The sequence below is a fragment of the Macrotis lagotis genome, chromosome 1 (genome assembly GCF_037893015.1).
Source record: "Macrotis lagotis isolate mMagLag1 chromosome 1, bilby.v1.9.chrom.fasta, whole genome shotgun sequence".
In the NCBI taxonomy this organism is placed as follows: domain Eukaryota; kingdom Metazoa; phylum Chordata; class Mammalia; order Peramelemorphia; family Peramelidae; genus Macrotis; species Macrotis lagotis.
Genome location: NC_133658.1, coordinates 9,969,632 through 9,988,483, shown reverse-complemented (window position 1 = coordinate 9,988,483; position 18,852 = coordinate 9,969,632). Strand labels below are relative to the sequence as shown.

At 53.5% G+C, this 18,852-nt stretch overlaps 1 protein-coding gene across 4 annotated transcripts in view; it reads left to right on the top strand.

The window, feature by feature from the left end:
- LPIN1 (lipin 1) overlaps nt 1-18,852 on the top strand; it is a 90,527-nt gene that overhangs the window by 63,434 nt on the left and 8,241 nt on the right. For 3 of the 4 annotated variants that reach the window (XM_074195107.1, XM_074195109.1, XM_074195117.1), the window contains 13 exons: nt 264-359; nt 2,377-2,705; nt 3,904-4,029; nt 6,714-6,821; nt 8,529-8,658; nt 9,364-9,721; nt 11,295-11,388; nt 11,853-12,043; nt 13,129-13,222; nt 13,550-13,619; nt 15,930-16,019; nt 17,342-17,421; nt 17,622-17,748. In XM_074195107.1, coding sequence (XP_074051208.1) covers nt 264-359; nt 2,377-2,705; nt 3,904-4,029; nt 6,714-6,821; nt 8,529-8,658; nt 9,364-9,721; nt 11,295-11,388; nt 11,853-12,043; nt 13,129-13,222; nt 13,550-13,619; nt 15,930-16,019; nt 17,342-17,421; nt 17,622-17,748 — 1,893 coding nt within the window. Of the gene's footprint in view, nt 1-263; nt 360-2,376; nt 2,706-3,903; nt 4,030-6,713; nt 6,822-8,528; nt 8,659-9,363; nt 9,722-11,294; nt 11,389-11,852; nt 12,044-13,128; nt 13,223-13,549; nt 13,620-15,723; nt 15,802-15,929; nt 16,020-17,341; nt 17,422-17,621; nt 17,749-18,852 lie in introns of all 4 variants that reach the window. The other variant, XM_074195123.1, reaches the window with a different exon arrangement.

Below are 18,852 nucleotides of genomic sequence, written 5' to 3'. Positions count from 1 at the left end.
CCCAGCCTTCCCGGGACCTCCTTCCCTGCTCCCGTGCCTGCGTCTTCTTTGACTCTATCCTTGGATGGATGTGACCCCACCAGGTCCTGGGCAGGAGGTGCCCAGGCAGGAGAGATGGTGATCTGGGCCACGTCCAAGTCTCCTCTCTGTGCAGAGGCAATCCCAGGAGCTCCAAATGAGCATCTGGGGGGGGGGGGGCATTCTAATTTGGGCCCTCTGCCCAGAGGCCCCTGACTTTATCGGAACCTCTCCACTTCCTCCAGGTGGACATTGAAATCAATGGGGAGTGTGTCGATCTGCACATGAAGCTGGGAGATAACGGAGAAGCATTTTTTGTTCAGGAAACCGACAATGATCAGGTGAGTCAAAGGAAGACCTGGAGTTAAGCCTGGGGGGGTCTGATCCATGGAGTTATGTGTGTGTGTGTGTGTGTGTGTGCGCGCGTGCACGCATACATACTGTATGTTATAGAGCATATGTGTTATCTAGTCTAGAGTACACACCCATCACATGTGTGTGGATGTGGACATGTATGTTGTGTGGTATGTGCATGCACAAACCTGCATGCATCACTGCATACTATATGCACATGCATACTGTATGTGCGGCATATGTGCAGTTGCATGTGTGCACGCATTGCACATGTATGCAGTGTGCATATGCATGGGCACACATTGTAAGTGTGTGGTATACATACACATAAGCGTTTATGCCCACACATGCCTGCATATCACATGCAAGAACACAGATATATACGTGTGTGTGTGTACGTGTATGTGTATGGTGTCATTGCATGGTTGTGTAGATGGGCACACATACTGTACATGTGTGGCTTGTGTGCACATGCATATTGTGTGTGGTCATGCTATGTGTATGTGGACAGCACACATGCATGCTGTGTGTACAGGTACACACATGTGTGTATGCACGCATGCATGCACATTATGTGCGCTGTACTCACATGCCTAGTGCATTGTGGTGCAGTGTAGTGTGTGTGCATGTGTGTGCATGCTTATTGCAGTGCAGATGCAGTAGGTATGTGCATGTTGCATGCATGTGATCTTTGTGCATGCAGAAACACACATAGATATACACTCAAGATATACACTCTATACACTCAAGTGTATACATGTAACACATCACATAAGTGTGTGTGCCTGCATGTTGTGCATGTGCACACACTATGCTTACATATGCATGTGCAACGTGTGTGTGTGTGTGTGTGTGTGTGTGTGTCTTTGTGTCTCTGTCTGGTGTTTTATCTCTTGTCTTTGAGTGATTCTGGTCTGCACCCTGTGGCGGGCTTCGGGAGCAGGCCTCGGCCCTCCTCCTCTTGGGGGCCTGGCAGGGTCCTGGCCCTGGGGTTTCACAGGCAGATGTGGATGCTCTCCTGCATCACTTGTGACATGGGCTGCCAGAGGCTTGCCTTGGACCCTCTGGGTGACGTCCCCAGGCTCTTCACAAGGGCACGCTGCTTTGGACTGACCCTTAAAATGGTCACTCTGTGCTTGAAGCTCAGGTTCAGTCTCGCGACTCCTTCCAGGTCAACTACCTAACCCTCCCTTGGGAGGACGGGCCGGCCCTTGGTCCACCTGCAGCCTCTGCCTTCTCTGAGAGAGTTGTCTGGCACGGCCTCCTATGGGGCCAAAAAGCCCTGACCCTCAGGCCCTCGTCCCAAATAATATTTTTTCCCAAACTTATTTCCGTGGCTGAATGTTTGGAAACCCTGATCAGGGGTCTGCCGTCAACCAAGCCTGGAAGGTTGCAGTGAGCTGCCCTCTGGTGCCGGGTTTCTCAGGCACCACCCCCCCCCAACCTCCCCCATCATCCCTGGGGTTGTGTCCACCCGATTCTGCAGTGTGGCCACAACTGGCCAAGCGTGGGGCTCTCCTGTTTCCTTTATTTCCATGTTATTTCCTCTGGTCAAGTCACTGGAAGCTCTGGCCTCAGTCTCTATCTACAGAGCGAGGGACTTGGAATGGGGGGGGGCAGAGGGGCCCTGAATTGAGAAGCCCTGGGCTAAGATCTTCACCCCATCTACTTTCATTGGGCCATGACCTTAGTGATCCAGAGCCCCCCACCCCGGGCCTCAGTTTCCTCATCTGTATAATAACAAGGTGGAAGTGGATGGCTTCCTCCTAGCTCTCACTCTGGGATTTAGGGAAGGGGTCCTGTCCACACACTGGTAGGACTGTTGGGCTCTCAGTTCACAGTGCCCCTTGGCCTCATTCTGCCACCATCTAATCTGGGTTGGCTTTTTCCACCCACATTAGAAAGTGGTGGGTTTGAATCCTGCTCTTGTGACTGGGGAGAGTGAAGGAGACAGGTGAGTTAGCCAGCAAGTGCTCCCCATGCCCCATCCCCCCTTTCCTGCAGGAGGTGATCCCCTTGCACCTGGCCACGTCCCCCATCCTGTCAGAGGGCTCCATCCACATGGAGACCCAGCTCAAGCGCAGCACCCTGGAACGGGGCAGAAACCTGGAGGCCAGTGGCTCAGCCCCGGCACAGGTCGTGAGCGAGCCGCTGCCGGCGGGCCTGTCCGTGAAGAAGAGGAGGAAGCGGCGGCGCAAGTGCCAGCTGGATAGCCTCAAGAGGGACGACAGCCTCAAGAGGGATGACGGCCCCCACACCTCGGAGGAGGAGGATCTGTTTCCCATTGAGATGAGCTCTGACGAAGACCTGGAACCCTTGGAGAGCGGTGCCAGGTAAGCGAGGAGTCCCAGCCAGGGCCCCAAGCCTGCCCTGGGCAGAGCCGCACGAGCTCAGTGCCGAGCTCCACCGCCTCCTCTTCACCTTGGGCAAAGGTCCCAAGGTCCGAGTTCCCACCCCGACCTGGGGGGCTCTGTGTTTCTGGTCAGCTTGGCTTCCCTCAGGACCGTGACGGTCTGAGCAGAGGCGGTCTCTGCTGGGTCAGGAGCTTGCTCACCCAGAGCTCCCAATGAGGATCCAATAGGAATTTGGTCCAGAAATGTTTAGTAGCTTCTATTCACCTCCCATTTGACCTCCCCAAGAACCCCTGTACTATTCCCATGTTACAGACCAGAAAGCTGAGGCTGAGAAAGGTGGCCAGGAGAGACTTGAACTCAGGTCTTCCCAACTCCCAAGTAAGCCTTTTCTCTGGTTTCTTATGAAGTTGCCCTCATCATGTTAGTTTACAGAAGGGGAGACACATTCAGGGAAATCATGCAGGGCAGTTAGGGTCAGAACTGGGGCACAGAGCCAGTGGAGAACGTGAAAGGCCTCAGCCCCGGCCAGGGTCTCTCCTTTTTTGTTTTCTATTTCTGAGTCAAAGGATAAGGAGACTGCCAGAGGCTGGGTTTGTTGTGTCGCTCCCAGGCCATGTTTACATCCTTGATGGACTGCCATGGCCCTCCGATGGGGATGCAGGTCATCTGTTCAGCCCTTTGCCTAGCGGCCATCAGATTTAGACCTAGAAGGGACCCTGGGGGTTGTTGTCTGACCCTTCTTTTTACAGATTGGGAAACTGAGACCAGATGGGCACATGGGGGAGAAACTTTTAAGTCTCTTTAGAATCTTTTTGAAGATGTTGTGGCTTTCTCAAGGTCACAGAATCACCAAATTTTCTGGCTGTGGCCCAACCCTTTGCTCAGACCTGAGAAGTGGGCACTGGGCTCTTGTTGAAGGACCTCCAGGGAGGGAGAAGCCCACCTCTGCCCCTTCCTTTCCTTCCCTCATTCTCATTCATGGGTCTCCTTGGGGCCTCCCCTCCACTCTTGCCATCCTCAGAGGACAATTCCCCCCAGCTTCTCCAGCCTAACCCTCATGGAATGAATTGGAGAAAAAGGGGTCCCTGGCCTGTAATGACGATGACAACAAGAGTCATTCTAATAATGATCTCTTGGTGGGATTATGAGTGGAATTTATTTTTTTTTTAATTTTCAGAACACTTATTCATGACGTACCTCCATTTAGAGATGAAGTTCCTGAGAAAAACCCTTCTCTGATCCCAGGTTTCCCACAGTCGACACGCTCTGCTAGTTCAGAAATAGAGTGGTCACCCAACCAGAGGTAAGCTATTGGGTGGCATTGTTCTTGACCATCTCTGGGGGACCCAGGAACCCTTTGGGGTCTCTGCAGGTGCAGGGCCATGATGCAGGGGCACCCTTTCCTCTCAAGGTCTCACCTGTTTTGAATCTCCCAAAGTGAATCCCTTTGGGCATCTATCCTTCCTCTCCTTCCATCCCCCTCCTTAGTGGAAAGAGCTGAGGTGCCCAACTTCTTCCAGTTCCTAAAGACCCCCACAAGATTTGGGCCATCTCGTTCTCTTACAGAGAGAGAAATTGAGGCAGGAGAGAACAGGGCTCCCCCTGATCTTAATCAGCCTCGTTCTGGTTGGCCTCCTAGGTGGGACTGAGCTCCCCAAGCACCAGTCTTCTGGTGGGCTTCATAGGTGGTCCGAGAGTGATGCCTTACCCAGAGCTGCTCCATTCCTGGCCTCTGCACACAACTCTAGTACCCTTCTGCCCCTGTTCCGGCAGGAGGAGGGACTAGGAACGGGAATGACAAAGTGTTCAGAGCCCTGGGCCTTTGGCCAGGACTTAGCCGAGGTCAAGTCTTTCTTTGGACTCTTATGAGTTTGGTGACCCTGGTCAAATCACTTCCCCTCTCTCTGCCTTGGTTTCCTCCTCTGCAGCGCCCACTCTCCTGGTGGTTGTGGGAACGCATAAAGTAATTTGTGCACCTTAAAGTGTTGCGTAAATGGGGGCAGTCATTTTTCTTGTCATCCTTGCGGAATGTTCCGGAAGGGATTCCGTTTCTGGGATCAGCTCTGTTATCTCATTGGCATAGGGAACTCGCCGAGCTGGTGTTCCCTTCCCAGTGCTTCTGCTGCATCTTACGCTGAGGTGTCAAGGCCCTGCCCTGGGGTTGCCCTGCCGGTTGACCCTTCACTTGGCCATCCTGCCCCTCGAGGTAGTGACTTAGAGGTTAAGGAGTCGTCACATCCGAGGGGAGACCTTGAGGTCCTTAATCTGACCCAGCGCCACCTTGGCTCAGTGACCAGCCACAGCCCAGCTCGCCCATGTCACATTGGGGCTAGGCCCCCAAAGCTTTCATTCCAAATCCATTGTCCTCTCAACTCAACCACTTGAAAACTGATTTTTAAGAAAAGATGCTTTGAAAGCTATTCTCAAGATGTGTGAGGATGTGTGCTGTGGATTCTGTGGTCAGGCCCCAAACAAGTGAAAGCGTCAGTGCAGGAGGCAGGGGGAGCCCCGCTTCCTGGTGGTCGGGCACTGGTCTCGAGGATAGCCCAGCAACAGAGGGCTGACCCCCGGCAGACTTGTGGGAGGGCCATGATCCTCGAGGGGGGCTGCAGAGTCTTTGGGCTGTGTCCTTGGGGCAATAGATAACATTCCCCTTGAGTCCATGCATTCTTTTTGTTTTAAGGTTGGTATTGTCACATTTATTAACCTAATGCTGCAGGTTAGTAGAAACAACAAAGACCAAAGAATTCAAATGCACACTGTAAAATCCCAAGTAAGCTCAAGTGTGTCTCATGGATTCATTGAGTAGCTACGGGTGGAACAGGGCTAGAGTACCGGCCCTGGAGTCTAGCTGTGCGACCTTGGAGAAGTCACTTCACCTTGACTGCCTCCATCCAGGGCCATCACCAGTCTTACTGATTCATATCTGGAGATGACTCTGGAGGAGAAAGTGAGGCTCAGCCCCCCACTCTAATCCACTTCAGGTGGTTGTCATGGCCTTGCCTCCCTGATGTTGGGGTGGTCTTCAAGAACAAAGGACAGATAGTGACAACTAAAAGCCCAAGGAAGGCCACACTTTTTTTTTAATTGCACCTAGTCATTTTATTTTGACTTGAAGTTTTATTTATTGAAGGCAGTGGGGTTAAGTGGCTTGCCCAAGGCCACACGGCTAGGTCATTATTAAGTGTCTGAGGCCGGATTTGAACTCAGGTCCTCCTGACTCCAGGGCCAGTGCTCTATACACTGTGCCACCTAGCTTCCCCTGCCCCTCACTCTTAGAGAAAGGCCCACTGGGGACATCCATTATGACAAGAGCAGAGTGTAGTATTGTTCTGGAAGTTAGGGTGTGCACTACTTTACAGAAGCCCTAGATGGATTAAAGCCTTAGAACATCAAGTGAAACTCAAGTGTAGGTTCCTGTTGTGATTCCCGCCCCCCCCCCCCCCCCCCCGTGTTGGAGGCCTTGATCTTCCCTGACATTCTGTTCTAGAAAATTCTCCCATCTAAACCAAAGAAGAATCCATTTCCAGGACTCTTGTCACCCTGCTCCTGGTTCTGAGTCAGGAACGTGACCTCTTCCATAGTTGCCCCTGGAGTTGGGGTGTCTAGCCTTTTTTATTTTGATTTTTTCAGACATGACCCTTTGGCGGAGCCCCTGAGCTCCTGGAGCGGCAACTCTAAGTTAGTCAAATAAGCTCAGTAGGCTTAGAAAGAGAAGGAATTTGATTAAACAGTTATCACATTTTCTTTTAAAAGCCCCTGGCTGGGTGAAGACCCCCAGGTCTGGAGTCCAGAGAGAGACCATGTCCCAAATAGGAGGGATCACCCTATCCTGGGGATGGCAGGTCTCCTGCCCCTGCTTGATCAGGTGCCTCGGCCGCTCAGGTCCTTGAACGTTCTTCCCTGAGTGGGCGCTCTTGTGCAGGGCAGCGCCTTCTAACCCGGCTCTCTCTCCCCCTTCCTTTCTCTGCCTCTGGTGGGATCCAGTAAGCCGGTAGATTGCAAGCGGATCTCCCCCCATCTCCCCATGGTGCCAGAAGGAGGCCTCTCCAGCTCTTGCCCCCCACAGTCTTCCCATTTCCATTCTTCAGAAAGGTAAAGGTTGGGTTTTCTGGAGGTGGGCCAGGCTCAAGAGGACAGAGGGGGGTGGGCAGCTCATTGACCTTCTGGGTTCAAACTGACCAAATTGTGTCCAATAATGGGACCACTAATAGCCCAAATCTGGCAAGCAGATCCAGTTGCACCCACCCAGGGCACTTACGCAGACTTTGTAGACCGGCCCTCGTTGGCTTGTGGCTGTAGTCTGGCCGCAGACCCCTTGGACTCCCACCCTGGACTTGTATTTTAAAGTCCATGGCTGCCAAGCCCTTCCTCCAAGTGGCTTGGTGAGGAAGTTGGTGAGAGGGTCATCATTCCTATGGTCAGGGATCTCCCCTTGCCATCCCCCATGGTGCCCAGGGTGCGAGACCTCTTCCCTGCCCGGGCTCCTTCTGCCTCACCAGCCTCAGCAGGGAGCCGAGCCTTTCCTGATTGCCCACTTTCTCCCTGGCCTGCCCAGTGTCCCTTGGCAGAAGGAGGGGTGTCTGTTGGCTTTCCCACAGGACCCTGGGGTATGGGCAGCCTGGGCCCCCTCTGCGGCTCATCAGGACTTGTTTATGGACCTCTTAATCTGGGCTAAGAATTCCTAAGAGCTGGGGGTTCAGAAGACAGCCCTGCCCTCAGGAGCTCCCGGTCCAGTGCGCTGGGGTCAAGACGCGGCATGGATGAGCTGCTCTCAGCATAGTCAGAGTGCAGGGGGCTTGGGGTGGGCGTGCTGTTACCTGGGCATTGCCTACCCTGGGGTGCCGAAATGTAGAAGCCAGTCCACGTGACGTGATTGTCTAGGGGTGGGAGCGGGCTGCACAGCTTGAACTGGTCAGCCACACGCTTAGAGGGGCGTCCTCTGAAGGCCCCCTGTGAGATGCTTTCCTTCGGTGGACTTGTCCTGATCCTGAGGGAGAGGAGATACCCCCAAATGGAGAGGAGGTGGGGATCCAGGATAGTGCACTGGGCTCCAGCCTGGGAGAGCCGAGTCGGACCCTGGCTAGCCCTGTGACCCTCAGCCTCTCCGTGCCTCGGACTCGTCCTCTATAGAATGGGAAGAACCAGAGCCCCTTCATCCCAGGATTGGAAGAATCAAGGGAGAGCGTCCTTGTCGAGTATTAATTTTCACAATCCCAAAAGCATTAAGTCAGTGTTATTGGCATTATCAAATCTTATCAAAATGACCAATTTTTATTAAATTTCATTTGACTTGCTCAGTGAAAGGTGCCACGCGTTTCTGGGTGCTCCCTAGCTCAGCTCTGTTGGGGAGACAGAGTGAGCCCAGAGCGAGGGAGTGTGGCTGGAGCTGATCTGGGGTGTGTTTGGGGCATCCCCCAAATGAGGCTCCTCCTTTCCTCCCCCATGGTTTTCATTTCTCTCGGCAGTTGTCACGGGACAGAGAGGGAGTGGGGACTGGGTCAGGTCTGCCTTGGGCCAGACGCCTCCCCGGTGCCCGCAGAACTGGGACCCAGAGTCTGTGAGGCCAGGGCAGCCCCTCAGCTCAGGCCCGGGGGTCTGCGGGCAGGGAGAGGCTGCCCCCGGGGGGGTGAAGCTTAGCTCTTTTTTCTAGGCTGCCACATTGCTAAACGTGCTGTCTCAACTAATCCCCCCCTCAGTTTGGGATCCCGGGACGAAGGCCGATGGCCCCAGTCTAGGGATGGTTCTGAGAGTGGGGGGAGGCTCTGGGCTTGTCCTCAGCAGGGTCCTCCTTCTCTCCAGCCCTTCAGGTTCTCGCCCTTCCACTCCCAAGAGCGATTCAGAGCTGGTCAGCAAGGGCCCGGAGCGGGGCTTGCAGAAGAGTAACCCGGAGATGCTGTGGTTGTGGGGGGAGCTGCCCCAGGCTGCCAAGGTGGGTCCTGGGAGACTCCCAGAGGGTGCCCCATGGGGTAGCCCTGGGGGATGGGTTCTGGGGACTCCTTCCTGGCTGGGCCCAGGTCTTTGTGACTCGGTTGGGTAAAGTTCCCACGGAGGGCATTTGTCATGTCCCCCTGCCACGGATGGGGAAGCAGCCGACCGGCCTTGTTGTTCTCGTTATTATTATCATCATTAAGCGCCCACTGTGTGAGAGTTACTGGGTGAAACTGAGGATAAAAAGATCCCCCCCTCCCTCCAGAAGCCCCCAGTCCACACTCCCTGCGCCTCCCGGACCCATGCTGTCCAGTTGCCTCTTTGGCTTGAGCCTCAGTTTCCCCATTTGTACCTCAGAGCAAAGACTCCTTACAGGCTCTGGGGGGTTCTCGACCTCTCGGGGCTCATGACCTTGGGCCACGTAGCACTGTAGATGGTGGGGACTCAAGGGGAAAGCGAGGCTGGAGGGTCAGAGATGGAGAGACTGAGGCAAGGTGCTGCAGCTCGCCTGGGTCAGGGCGCCCAGCTGGGAAGGTAATGAGGTGGGATCGGAAGCCGTGCCCCCAGAGTCTGGGGGCCGGAAGTCATGCCCCTGGAGTTTGGGGGCGTGGGTGCCCAGGGCCGGCTCCGGGAGCTTTGCCGTCTTCCTCCTCCTCTTCTGTGCTCACGCTCAGTTTGGCGCTCTCCTCTCTCCTGGCCTGTCCAGATCACGTCTCCGCACAAGGTGAAAGACTCAGCCAATAGAAGCTTTTCAGAGAAGAGGCATTTCCGGACCATTCCGAGCGAATCTTTGGAGACTTTTAGTGACCCATCTCCACCCCATGGGGGCCACAGTGAGACCCTGATCCCGCCGGAGGATGGCAAGACCTCCCCTGAGGGGTCCCTTGTGGAGCACAGCCAGGAGGGCTTGGGGGCCGCCGCCGCTGCCACCACGCCCGCCATGACCATGGCCAAGGCAGTGCCTGTCGCAGCCCCACCTCTGTCCACTGTCGAGGAGTCCAGGCAGCTCCACCCCAACTCCGCCGTGCAGGGGGCTAAGATGGACTCTCCAACCAGGAAGAAAGGTGAGGGCTTGGTCCTTCCTGTGAACAAGGAGATTTGTTGTCTGCGCCCATCGCCCCTGGGGGAGGGGCTGCATCCCAGCCCTGGAGGAGGAGGGGGCAGTAGGAGGGCTCAGAGCCCTCCCCTCCTCTCCGAGGCAGGGGGACCACAGGCCGGCCTCCAGGAAGGAGCAAGAGAGAACGGCTCCGCTGGAGCTTGGGGGTGTCCTGGCTCCTCCCCTGCCCCATCCTCAGCTTGTGCGGGACTCAGTGGGGTCTGCAGGGGCAGGAGTAGGAGCCAAAGAGATCAGCCCAAGGGGCAGAATCCACTAGGGCCTTGGGCTGGTCACCTAATGCTGGGCAGACTGAACATCCCCCCTTTTACAGAGGGAGAAACTGAGGCCCAGAGAGAAAGTGATGTTTGTCCTTCATTCCTTATTTATTTTTGGATTTTACAATTTTTCCCCAAATCTCCCCCCCCCCCCAGAAGACAGTCTGTCCTCCATTCTTCAAGAAGACCACGACATCAGAGAGGTGATGCCGTGAGAAGCACGTGAATGGGACTTTAGCGAGGGGGGCAGTGGCCGTCTGGGTCCAGCAGCTGGATAGGAATCAGGCCTCTGGAGGTGTCCCTGGGTGTGCAGCAGTCAGGGTTAAATGACTTCCAAGGTCACACAGCCAATAAGTAGAAAATGTGTGAGGTCGGATGAGAACTCCTGCCCTCCTGACGCCAAGGCCAGTGCTCAGAGACCCAGGGACCGCAGAAGCTGAATCCCCGTTTTACAGAAAAAGAAACCAAGGCCGGTGGAGCCCCAAGGAGGAGCCACCGTTCACGAGCTGATGATGGGCTTTATGTTTCTAAATACATTTTTATTGTATTTTAAAAGATGACACTATTGTTAGGTCTCCTACGAGAGGGGCCGCAGGCTGAACCTGGCCTTTTGGGCATGGTGGTTTCCTGCCCATGGGATAGAGGGTAGAGGATTTGGGTTCGAATCCTTTCTGGGAGCCCATCGTGTGACCTTGGGTTACTCCCTGAGCCTCAGTTTCCTTAGCTGAGCCACGAGGGGGTGGTACATCTAGTGCCACAACCACGGGCCTGTGACATTGTCCACGGGTTGAGGCATCAGTGGGGGATTTGAATACAGAGCCTCTGACTCCAGCGTCAGTGCCTGAAAGAGGTGACCCCAGCATGTTTGGGTCAGAGCTTTGCATCCCACGATCGGTGTGTCCTCCCAGGACGGCACTCGACGCTTTTCACTCTGACGTCCCGTCTTAGTCAACATGCATTTGTTAAGCCCCCGCTCTCTGCCGGGCCCTGGACCTAGAGTTGAGGTTACAGAGAGAGACGGCGATGCCGCCCCACCTCAAGGAGCCTGGGTCCAATGGCGGGGAGGCGGTGTTGAGGCAACTACTCATGGGGGGGCTTTGGTCCTGGAGAAGTGACAAAAGACAGGGATGAGGAGGGAGGGCGTCCCCGTCTTGGGGTCAGTCAGAAGCCCCTTGGCCTTTAACCTCATGGGGGCCACCCTGACCTTATAGCGCCTCCCCGACCTTGCGGGGCCGCTCTGACCTGACGTTTCCCTTGTGTCTTCAGACAAGAGGAACAGGCACCTTGGAGCTGATGGTGTCTACCTGGATGACCTGCCCGATATGGATCCCGAAGTCGCTGCCCTTTATTTCCCCAAAAAGTAAGGCCCCTTTGGGCCCACTTGGGTATCTTATCCTAGACTGGGTGCTCTGGGGTCTGATAATGGGGAGGGGGCTGGAAGGTTTCTGTATAATCAGGGAGCTCCCCACTGCATGAGGCCTTGGGAGGTCTTCTCTCCCACTTTCCCTTTTTCTTGAAATACTGTGGACATTGTATACAGTTTTAAAAAGGCAAGGCATCCTGGGATCATAGACCTAGGTGGAAGGGACCCCTGAGAAAACTCAAGCCCTCTCTCAGAAATGAGCCACACAGGTCATAATGGAGCCCAGGCTGGTATTTGAACCCAGAGCCTCTGATTCCCCTGGAAAAGATTCCGAGCCCCAGTGTTTGGGCCGTCACTCTGCTTTGTGGGGAGCCGGGGCTGAGCTGGGGACGGGGAGGGAAAGGCCCCTCTTGGGGGCCGAGATGATGTCGCCAATGGTTGACCCCTTCCCTCCCCCCCAGTGGTGATGGGAGTGGCCCGACCAGAGGTGCCAGTGAGGGCGCGCCCCGCTCGGCCAGCCAGTCCCCTCACTCGGTGGGCAGCTCGGGCGCGGACAGTGGTGTGGAGAGCACCTCGGACGGTCCCAGAGAGCTGCCCTCCATCGCCATCTCGCTGTGTGGGGGGCTCAGCGAGAGCAGGGAGATCACAACCGGTGAGCCTGGTGGGGGCTGCAGGGCTTCAGGGACTGCTGCAGGGCTGGCGCTGCCGCCCTTGGGGGATGCAGGTCCGCTCTGTGGGTGGGGTTCTGAATTGGATGGACTGGGGGGACGCAGGGGAGGCCCCCCCAGGTCTGGCATGGTGTGGAAGAGGGGCCCCAAGGGGAAGTGTGGCTTCTTGGGGCTCATAGATGAATCCTGCTCCAAAAATTGGATGGGGGGTCTCATCTCCCTGGAGTTGGAGCCAGGGGACCCCATCTCAGGGGTGGCGGAGGGGGTAATCGTTCAGCTAGGACGCGGCCATTGAGGTCCCCGACAGTCTGGGGGCAGCGACTTCGGGATCCATATCGGGCAGGTCAGGTAAATACCGTGACCTCCCGGTGTCCGTGATGCCGGCTTGCCACCCCGGCCTGACTCCCACCCTGGAGAGCTCCCGGCGTGGTCCTGTGCTGGTGCCGCGGTGCTCTGGTTCTTCGCCTGCTCGGTGCTCTTACCTCCTCGCTGTGTGACCGTGACCTAGTCACTTCATCTCTTTGTGCCTCAGTTTCTCTGCCTCTATAAAATGAGGAATTTGGAATGAGCCAGCTCTTTAAAGCAGCCAAGTTGAGTGTGCAGAGGACTGGCTGGGCACTCCAAGGAGCTGGGTTCAAATCCTGTGTCTGGGCCTCACCTCTGAAAGGAAGAGGTTGGGCTCGGTGACCTCTGAGGTCCCGTTCAGAGCTCAGTCTGGTGACCCCGATTGAAGCGGCAGGAGGGCTGCCCCCTTGCCCAGTGAGGGAGGGCAAGGCTGGCCTCTTCTCACCGTCAGCTCCTGTCTTTGGGGCAGATGCTGGGAGGGTCTGTCATCATCCCCATTTAACAGAAGAGGAAACTGAGGCAGACAGTGGTGACCTGACTCGCCCCAAGTTCCGCTGCTTGGCCAGGGGTCCTACAGCCAGTGAGAAGCGGAGCGAGGTTTTGAAGTGGAGTCCTTTTCCCCAGAGCTTCGCGCTCTGTGGTGAGGGGTGCCGGCTGATGGGGGGGTTGAGTGAATGACACGTCCTTCCTTTCTCCCCCATGTCCGGCGCGGCGGCTGCTGCAGATGAGTTTTTAGAACAAGAAGTGACTTATCAGCAGTTTGTGGACAACCCTGGGATCATCGACGATCCCAACTTGGTGGTGAAGATCGGGAGCAAGTGAGTCCCTACCTACCCCTGCTCCCCCAAGCCCGACCCACTGCGTGTATCTGGATGCACGTGTGCAAGCATGTATGTGCGATGGGAGCCAGGTTGGAGGCTGGGCAGTCTTCTCTCTGGCATGTCTTCCCAGGCTGAGCGAGTCTCTTCACCTTGTTGTCGACAGCTCCCTGAGACTGGGTGTTAGAGGAGGGGTGAGCCTTATGCTGGCAGAGGCTTCAGAGCTCCCTGTGGGCCGTTGGACTGTGGGTCAGTGACCCGTTTCCTTTGCTGGCCGGGGGAGGTGGAGGCCGGGGTCTCACCATTGGCCCCTCTTCTCTGTCTCAGATACTACAACTGGACCACAGCAGGCCCGCTCCTCCTGGCCATGCAGGCCTTCCAGAAGCCTTTACCCAAGGTGAGTATTAATATGAACACGGAGGGACTAGCCCGGGGCTGGGGGACAGGACAGTCTTTAGGATGCTGGGTCAGGGTGGTGCGGAATCAGAGCTTCTCCTAGGGGGAGAGGAGCTTTGAGTTTATTTTCCCCAAAGCTTCCGGCCTTTTCTCCCTGGTGCCCCAGGGGTATAGAAGCATGGTTTGGGGAGGGGACCCCACCTTCCATCGTTTCCCCCAGGCCAAGCCTGAGTGAGCTCAGAGAGTGAGCCACCCCTCCCTTCAGAGAGCCAGCATCCTGGGGGCAGAGGGCTGACTCCCCTGCCTGGCCCTTCCCAGCCCCAGTGTCCTGGCCTCTCCTCCCAGCCACAGCCAGCCTCGCTCTGCAGCCTTCCCTTTGCCATTCTCCTTCCTCACGCAAGGCTCCCAGTCTTCTGCCACCATGCCTTGGTGCTCACCCTCCCTCATGGTTTAGAACGGCCTCCTCACCTTCACCTTCGACGGAGCTGGAGCCCGGCCTCTGCCCTCTGCCCTCTGCCTGTGCTGCCCACCCCCCCCAGCCCCAGCCTCCAGGCCTCTCTCTCTAAATGATCTTGTATTATTTCATTTCTGTACATATATGTATATATATACATATACATACATACATTCATATATATGTGTTTACAAGGCCCATTATTCTTAGACCTTGGCCTTGTGGCTGGCATGCAGTAGGTGCTTAATAAAAGCCAGATGATTGGCTAAATAAATTCATTATGAAATGAGGAAGGAGAGAAAGGGGAAGGCTAAAGGGCCTAGCAAGGCTGAACCTTTTATTTATTAAGTGCCTACTGTGTATCGGGCAGGGAAAAGCAGAAATGAAAATCCCCAGCCCTTCAGGGCTTGGCATTCTGTCCATCTGTGAGGATGCACAGCCTCCATCTGGAAGAAATGTGCACGCAGTCTTGTTTTGTCTCTGTCTCTGTTTCTCTCCCCTTCCTCTTTCTGTTTCTCTGTTTTTCTGTGTCTAGCACTCTCTCTCCCTCCCTCCCTCTGTTGCTCTCCCCCTTCACTTACCTGTAAAGTTGCCTAAGCTGTCTCTTCTGCCCTGGCTTCTGGAACTCGGGAAAGTTAAAGGAGACTTTCTGGGGAGTGGAAATGTCCTTCACGTGTTTAGATAGAGATATTTGGTCATTCCAAAGGACCTAGGAAATCCTGGATGACGATTTGGTCATTCCCATCAAGATTAGAAGACAAAACTTTTTTCCTTTTCATTCATTGGCTTTCCATTGCTTGGCATTCAAAGCGCTTTACGGTTTGGCTCCAAATGACCTTTTTGGCCTTGGCGGCTGTTGCTTTTGGGTTCCCTTTCTCACTCCCTCTTTCCACCTCCACACCTTTGCCTGGTCTGTGTCTTAAGTCTTTCCCTCCTCATGCCCACCTCCCCCTTCCCCTTAGCTGGTGGGGGTCTCCTGCTTCTTTCTCTGACATCCCATGTCCTTCCCATGGGATTCTGCCCACTGGATTGGAAGCTCCCTGGGGGGCAGGAGTGGGTTTTTTTTTTGTCTTTGTTCAGGGCCATATCACTGGCAGAGCATAAACCCCTCTAGTTTAATTAAGCTGAATTGAATATAATAATATCTAATATTAAAATTGGAAGTCTGCCTGTTTCAGATTCAAAATGTAAATGAGCAGGTTTGCTATAAAAGGAACAAAGAAGAGTCACACATATCTTAGTGTCATTTAAAACACATTCCCAACCCTCCCTCCCTCCCTCCCAACTCCTCTGGACCTCGTTTTGTCCAAAGTCTTTGAGAACCAGAGCACCTCCTCCCCGATGGGGCCCGAGGGTGGGGATTCCACCTCCTGCTCTGCCCCATCCTAATTAACTGGGAAGCTTTGGGCACTGGCTACCCTTGGGGTCTTGGTTTTCCCCTCTAAAGTGGCCTACTGAGACTTTTGCTGACTCAACCTACCTAGGTGTTGCAAGTAGTTGGTTTAACTGGAAAACATCTAACCATTCATTTATAAGCCGCCTCGCTTACTAATTGCTAGTGGTTTCTAATATTTTCTTTATTGGTCTTTTTTCCCCCTTTTTTTGGTTTTGTTTCTGTTTTTTTGGTTTCTCCCTTGAACATTTTCTTAAGTATTCATGCTTAAGCTACCTCCACATCATTCTGGACACCATAAAGCTTTGCTTTTCTAAGATTTACAGCCCCCCACCTGTATGTCCTGCTTCTTTGGTTTCCATCATGTCAGCCATGTTTTATTTATTTATTTATTTTTGGTTTGCATGGAATGCTCTGTCCCTCCCTTTTGGTTCTGTTATTTATGTTCCGTCCATTTGCGACAGGCCACGGTGGAGTCCATTGTGAGGGATAAGATGCCCCGCAAGGGAGGAAGATGGTGGTTCTCCTGGAGGGGACGAAACACAGTCAAAGAGGTGAGCAAACCTGATGGCCAACCTGGGGAGGGGACTGTTGACCTTTGTTCCCAAGTTGTTGCCTTCTGCAGAGTGTGTTGGATCAAAACAGATGGGTTGAATTAAATCATTTTTTCCCCTAAGGTCCCGTGGCTTATCAGTCTCTGAAATAGTATTTTTGACTCAAGTCCAGTTCTCTGGGCATCCCTTGGATCCAGTACCCCAGAGACCTGGGTTCTAAGATTGCCACTGTGGAGGACTCCTAGACCTCACTTGCCTCATCTGTCCAATGGGGGCAGTAGGGCCTGGAGGAAGCCCAATAAAGTGTTTTGCCATTGGATTATATCCATGCTAATGCACCTTATGATTGTGATTTGGGATGCTATTACTGGGGTCCCCCTCTTCTGAAATATTCATGGACCCACCATCTGAGCAGTTGAAACACTTGCAAATGCAAGCGGGGTCTCAGCTCCCATCTCCCAAAATGTGTGTCCTGAAGATTGTGTTGCCATCTCTGAGGGACATCATGCACCCCAGGGTGACTGAGGAGGAAGCTTCTCCAGGTCCTGCACCTTTGCCATGGGCTCTTCCTCTGGGTGGCCTCTAGCTTGCAAACAAACGTCCTACATGCACTGTCACGCCTGGCCTGGCCAAGGCAGGGGCTGCTGCCTTTTTACTCAGTCAGTTATGAAGCACCTACTGTATGCTGGGCCTGGGCTAGGGGCTTCTGTTTTCCTTTGACCCTTACCAGGCACTAAATACTTTACAATTTTTATCTCAGTTGATTCTCACAACAGTCCTGGGAGGTGGCTGCTATCATCTGCGTTTTACAGATGAAGAAACTGAGGCAAACAGATGAGCTTTCCCAGGGTTACATTTGAGGCTGGATTTGAATACAGGGTCTTCCTGACTCCAGGTCCAGGGCTTTATCTGTTGTGCCACTCAGTGGCTCATGCAGCCGGGTTATAATGTACCACTGAATTTGGGCAAGTTGGTTAGGCCTCAGTTTCTTCATCTGTAAAAAGAGGGAATTGGGACTCCCTATCTAACTTTAAATCTATGGTCTTAAGATTCTTTGGTCATTCCTGGGGGAATAGGGAAGTGGCAGGAGAGGTAGATACGCTTTTCTAAAAAAATATATTTTCATGGGTCTCTTTTGTTTGGAAATTGCTCCTGTGAGCCCCTTTCCACTCAGGAGGAAACCTGTGGAGCAGTTTTTTTATAGCATGGATTCCTTTCTTCATTCCGCCCCCCCCCATGGTGTTCTAGAAGGTTCACCTCTTCTATTTGTATAGCCAAGCTCCCCAAGGTCTGATGCCCCTTATTTCTCTCCCCTCTCCTAGGAAAGTAAGCCAGAGCAGTGCTTGTCTGGAAAGAATCTCCTTATTGGGGAGCAGCCATCCAAGCTAAGCATTGGGACCAGGTAGGCCTTGAACTCACTTGGAGTAGAAAGTCATGGTTAGGTTAGACCTTAACATGAGTGAATCCTTTTCTGGGAACTGACTTCACCTCTAGAGACATGGGACCACTCAAAGCCCCACTGAGCAGAGACCCCCTGACCCCCTTCTTTGGAGCTGATGCTTCCTCCAGAGCATGGCCTCATGGGCATCTTCGCTCCTCCAGGATGAAGGATGAGTCGTCCTCCAGTGACGAGGACTCTGTGGCGGCCAAGCAGGCCAACACCAGCATCCACACACTGATGTCCAACGTGAGCTACAAGAAGACCCTGCGTCTCACCTCGGACCAGCTGGTGAGTGTTCCTCCATTGCTCCTCTCTACATTGATGATAAATATTATTAATAACACACAGACTGATGTTCTGACAGTTATTCTAGTAAAGCCGTGAGACCCCTTCTCAGAAACCTGTTGTTTAGTACAAAAAGACAATACATATGGTTACAAAAAGAAACAAATTATATGGAAGCCAGCAAGCATTTATCGAGCTTCTCATGTTTGCTGAGCACCAGGTGTCCCAAGAAATCAATCCTTGCCCTTGGGGAGCTTACACTCAAAACCAAATGTAAGCAAACAAACTTTAAATAGGAAATAGGAAATAATTTCCACCTGGAAGATGCTAGAATAAAGAGGCCATGGGAAAGGCTTCTTATGGAAGGTGGGATATTATCTGGGATCTGAAGGAAGCTGGGAAAGCCAGGAAGTGGAACTGAGGAGGGTGGGAGTGGGACATGGAGAATCTTGGGTGAGGAACAGCCAGGAGAATGACAAGAGTATCTCTGCCTGCCTGCCTGTCAAATAGGAAAACAAAGCAAGTTCATGGACCCCAAGTTAAGAACTTCTTGGGGTGGGAAAGGACTCTCTCTCTCTCTCTCTCTCTCTCTCTCCCTCTTTCTCTTTCTCTTTCTCTTTCTCTTTCTCTTTCTCTTTCTCTTTCTCTTTCTCTTTCTCTTTCTCTCCCCCCCCCAACACCACACACCCTCATTCATCTTGTGGGGGGCACAATCATATTTCCAACATCCATGCCTTTGTCCTCTATACCTGGTAGGCATTCCCCCTCTCTTTTCTCTCAAGACTCAGTTTCCTTCAGATGCTACCTTCTACAAAAGACCTATCCTTATGCCCCAGCTGTGGTTCTCTTCCCTTTAAAATCCCCTTGTATCTATTGTGTGTATGGCTAATTATGAATTATAACAATGACAGCTGCCCAGCATGCTGACCATTGTACATAGCTAATTATCCACATTAAAAAAAAAAATTTTATTTATTTAAGGCAGTGGGGTTAAGTGACTTGCCTAAGGCCACATGGCTAGACAATTATTAAGTGTCTGAGGCTGGATTTGAACTCAGGTCCTGCAGACTCCAGGGCTGATGCTCTTTCCACTGCACCACCTAGCTA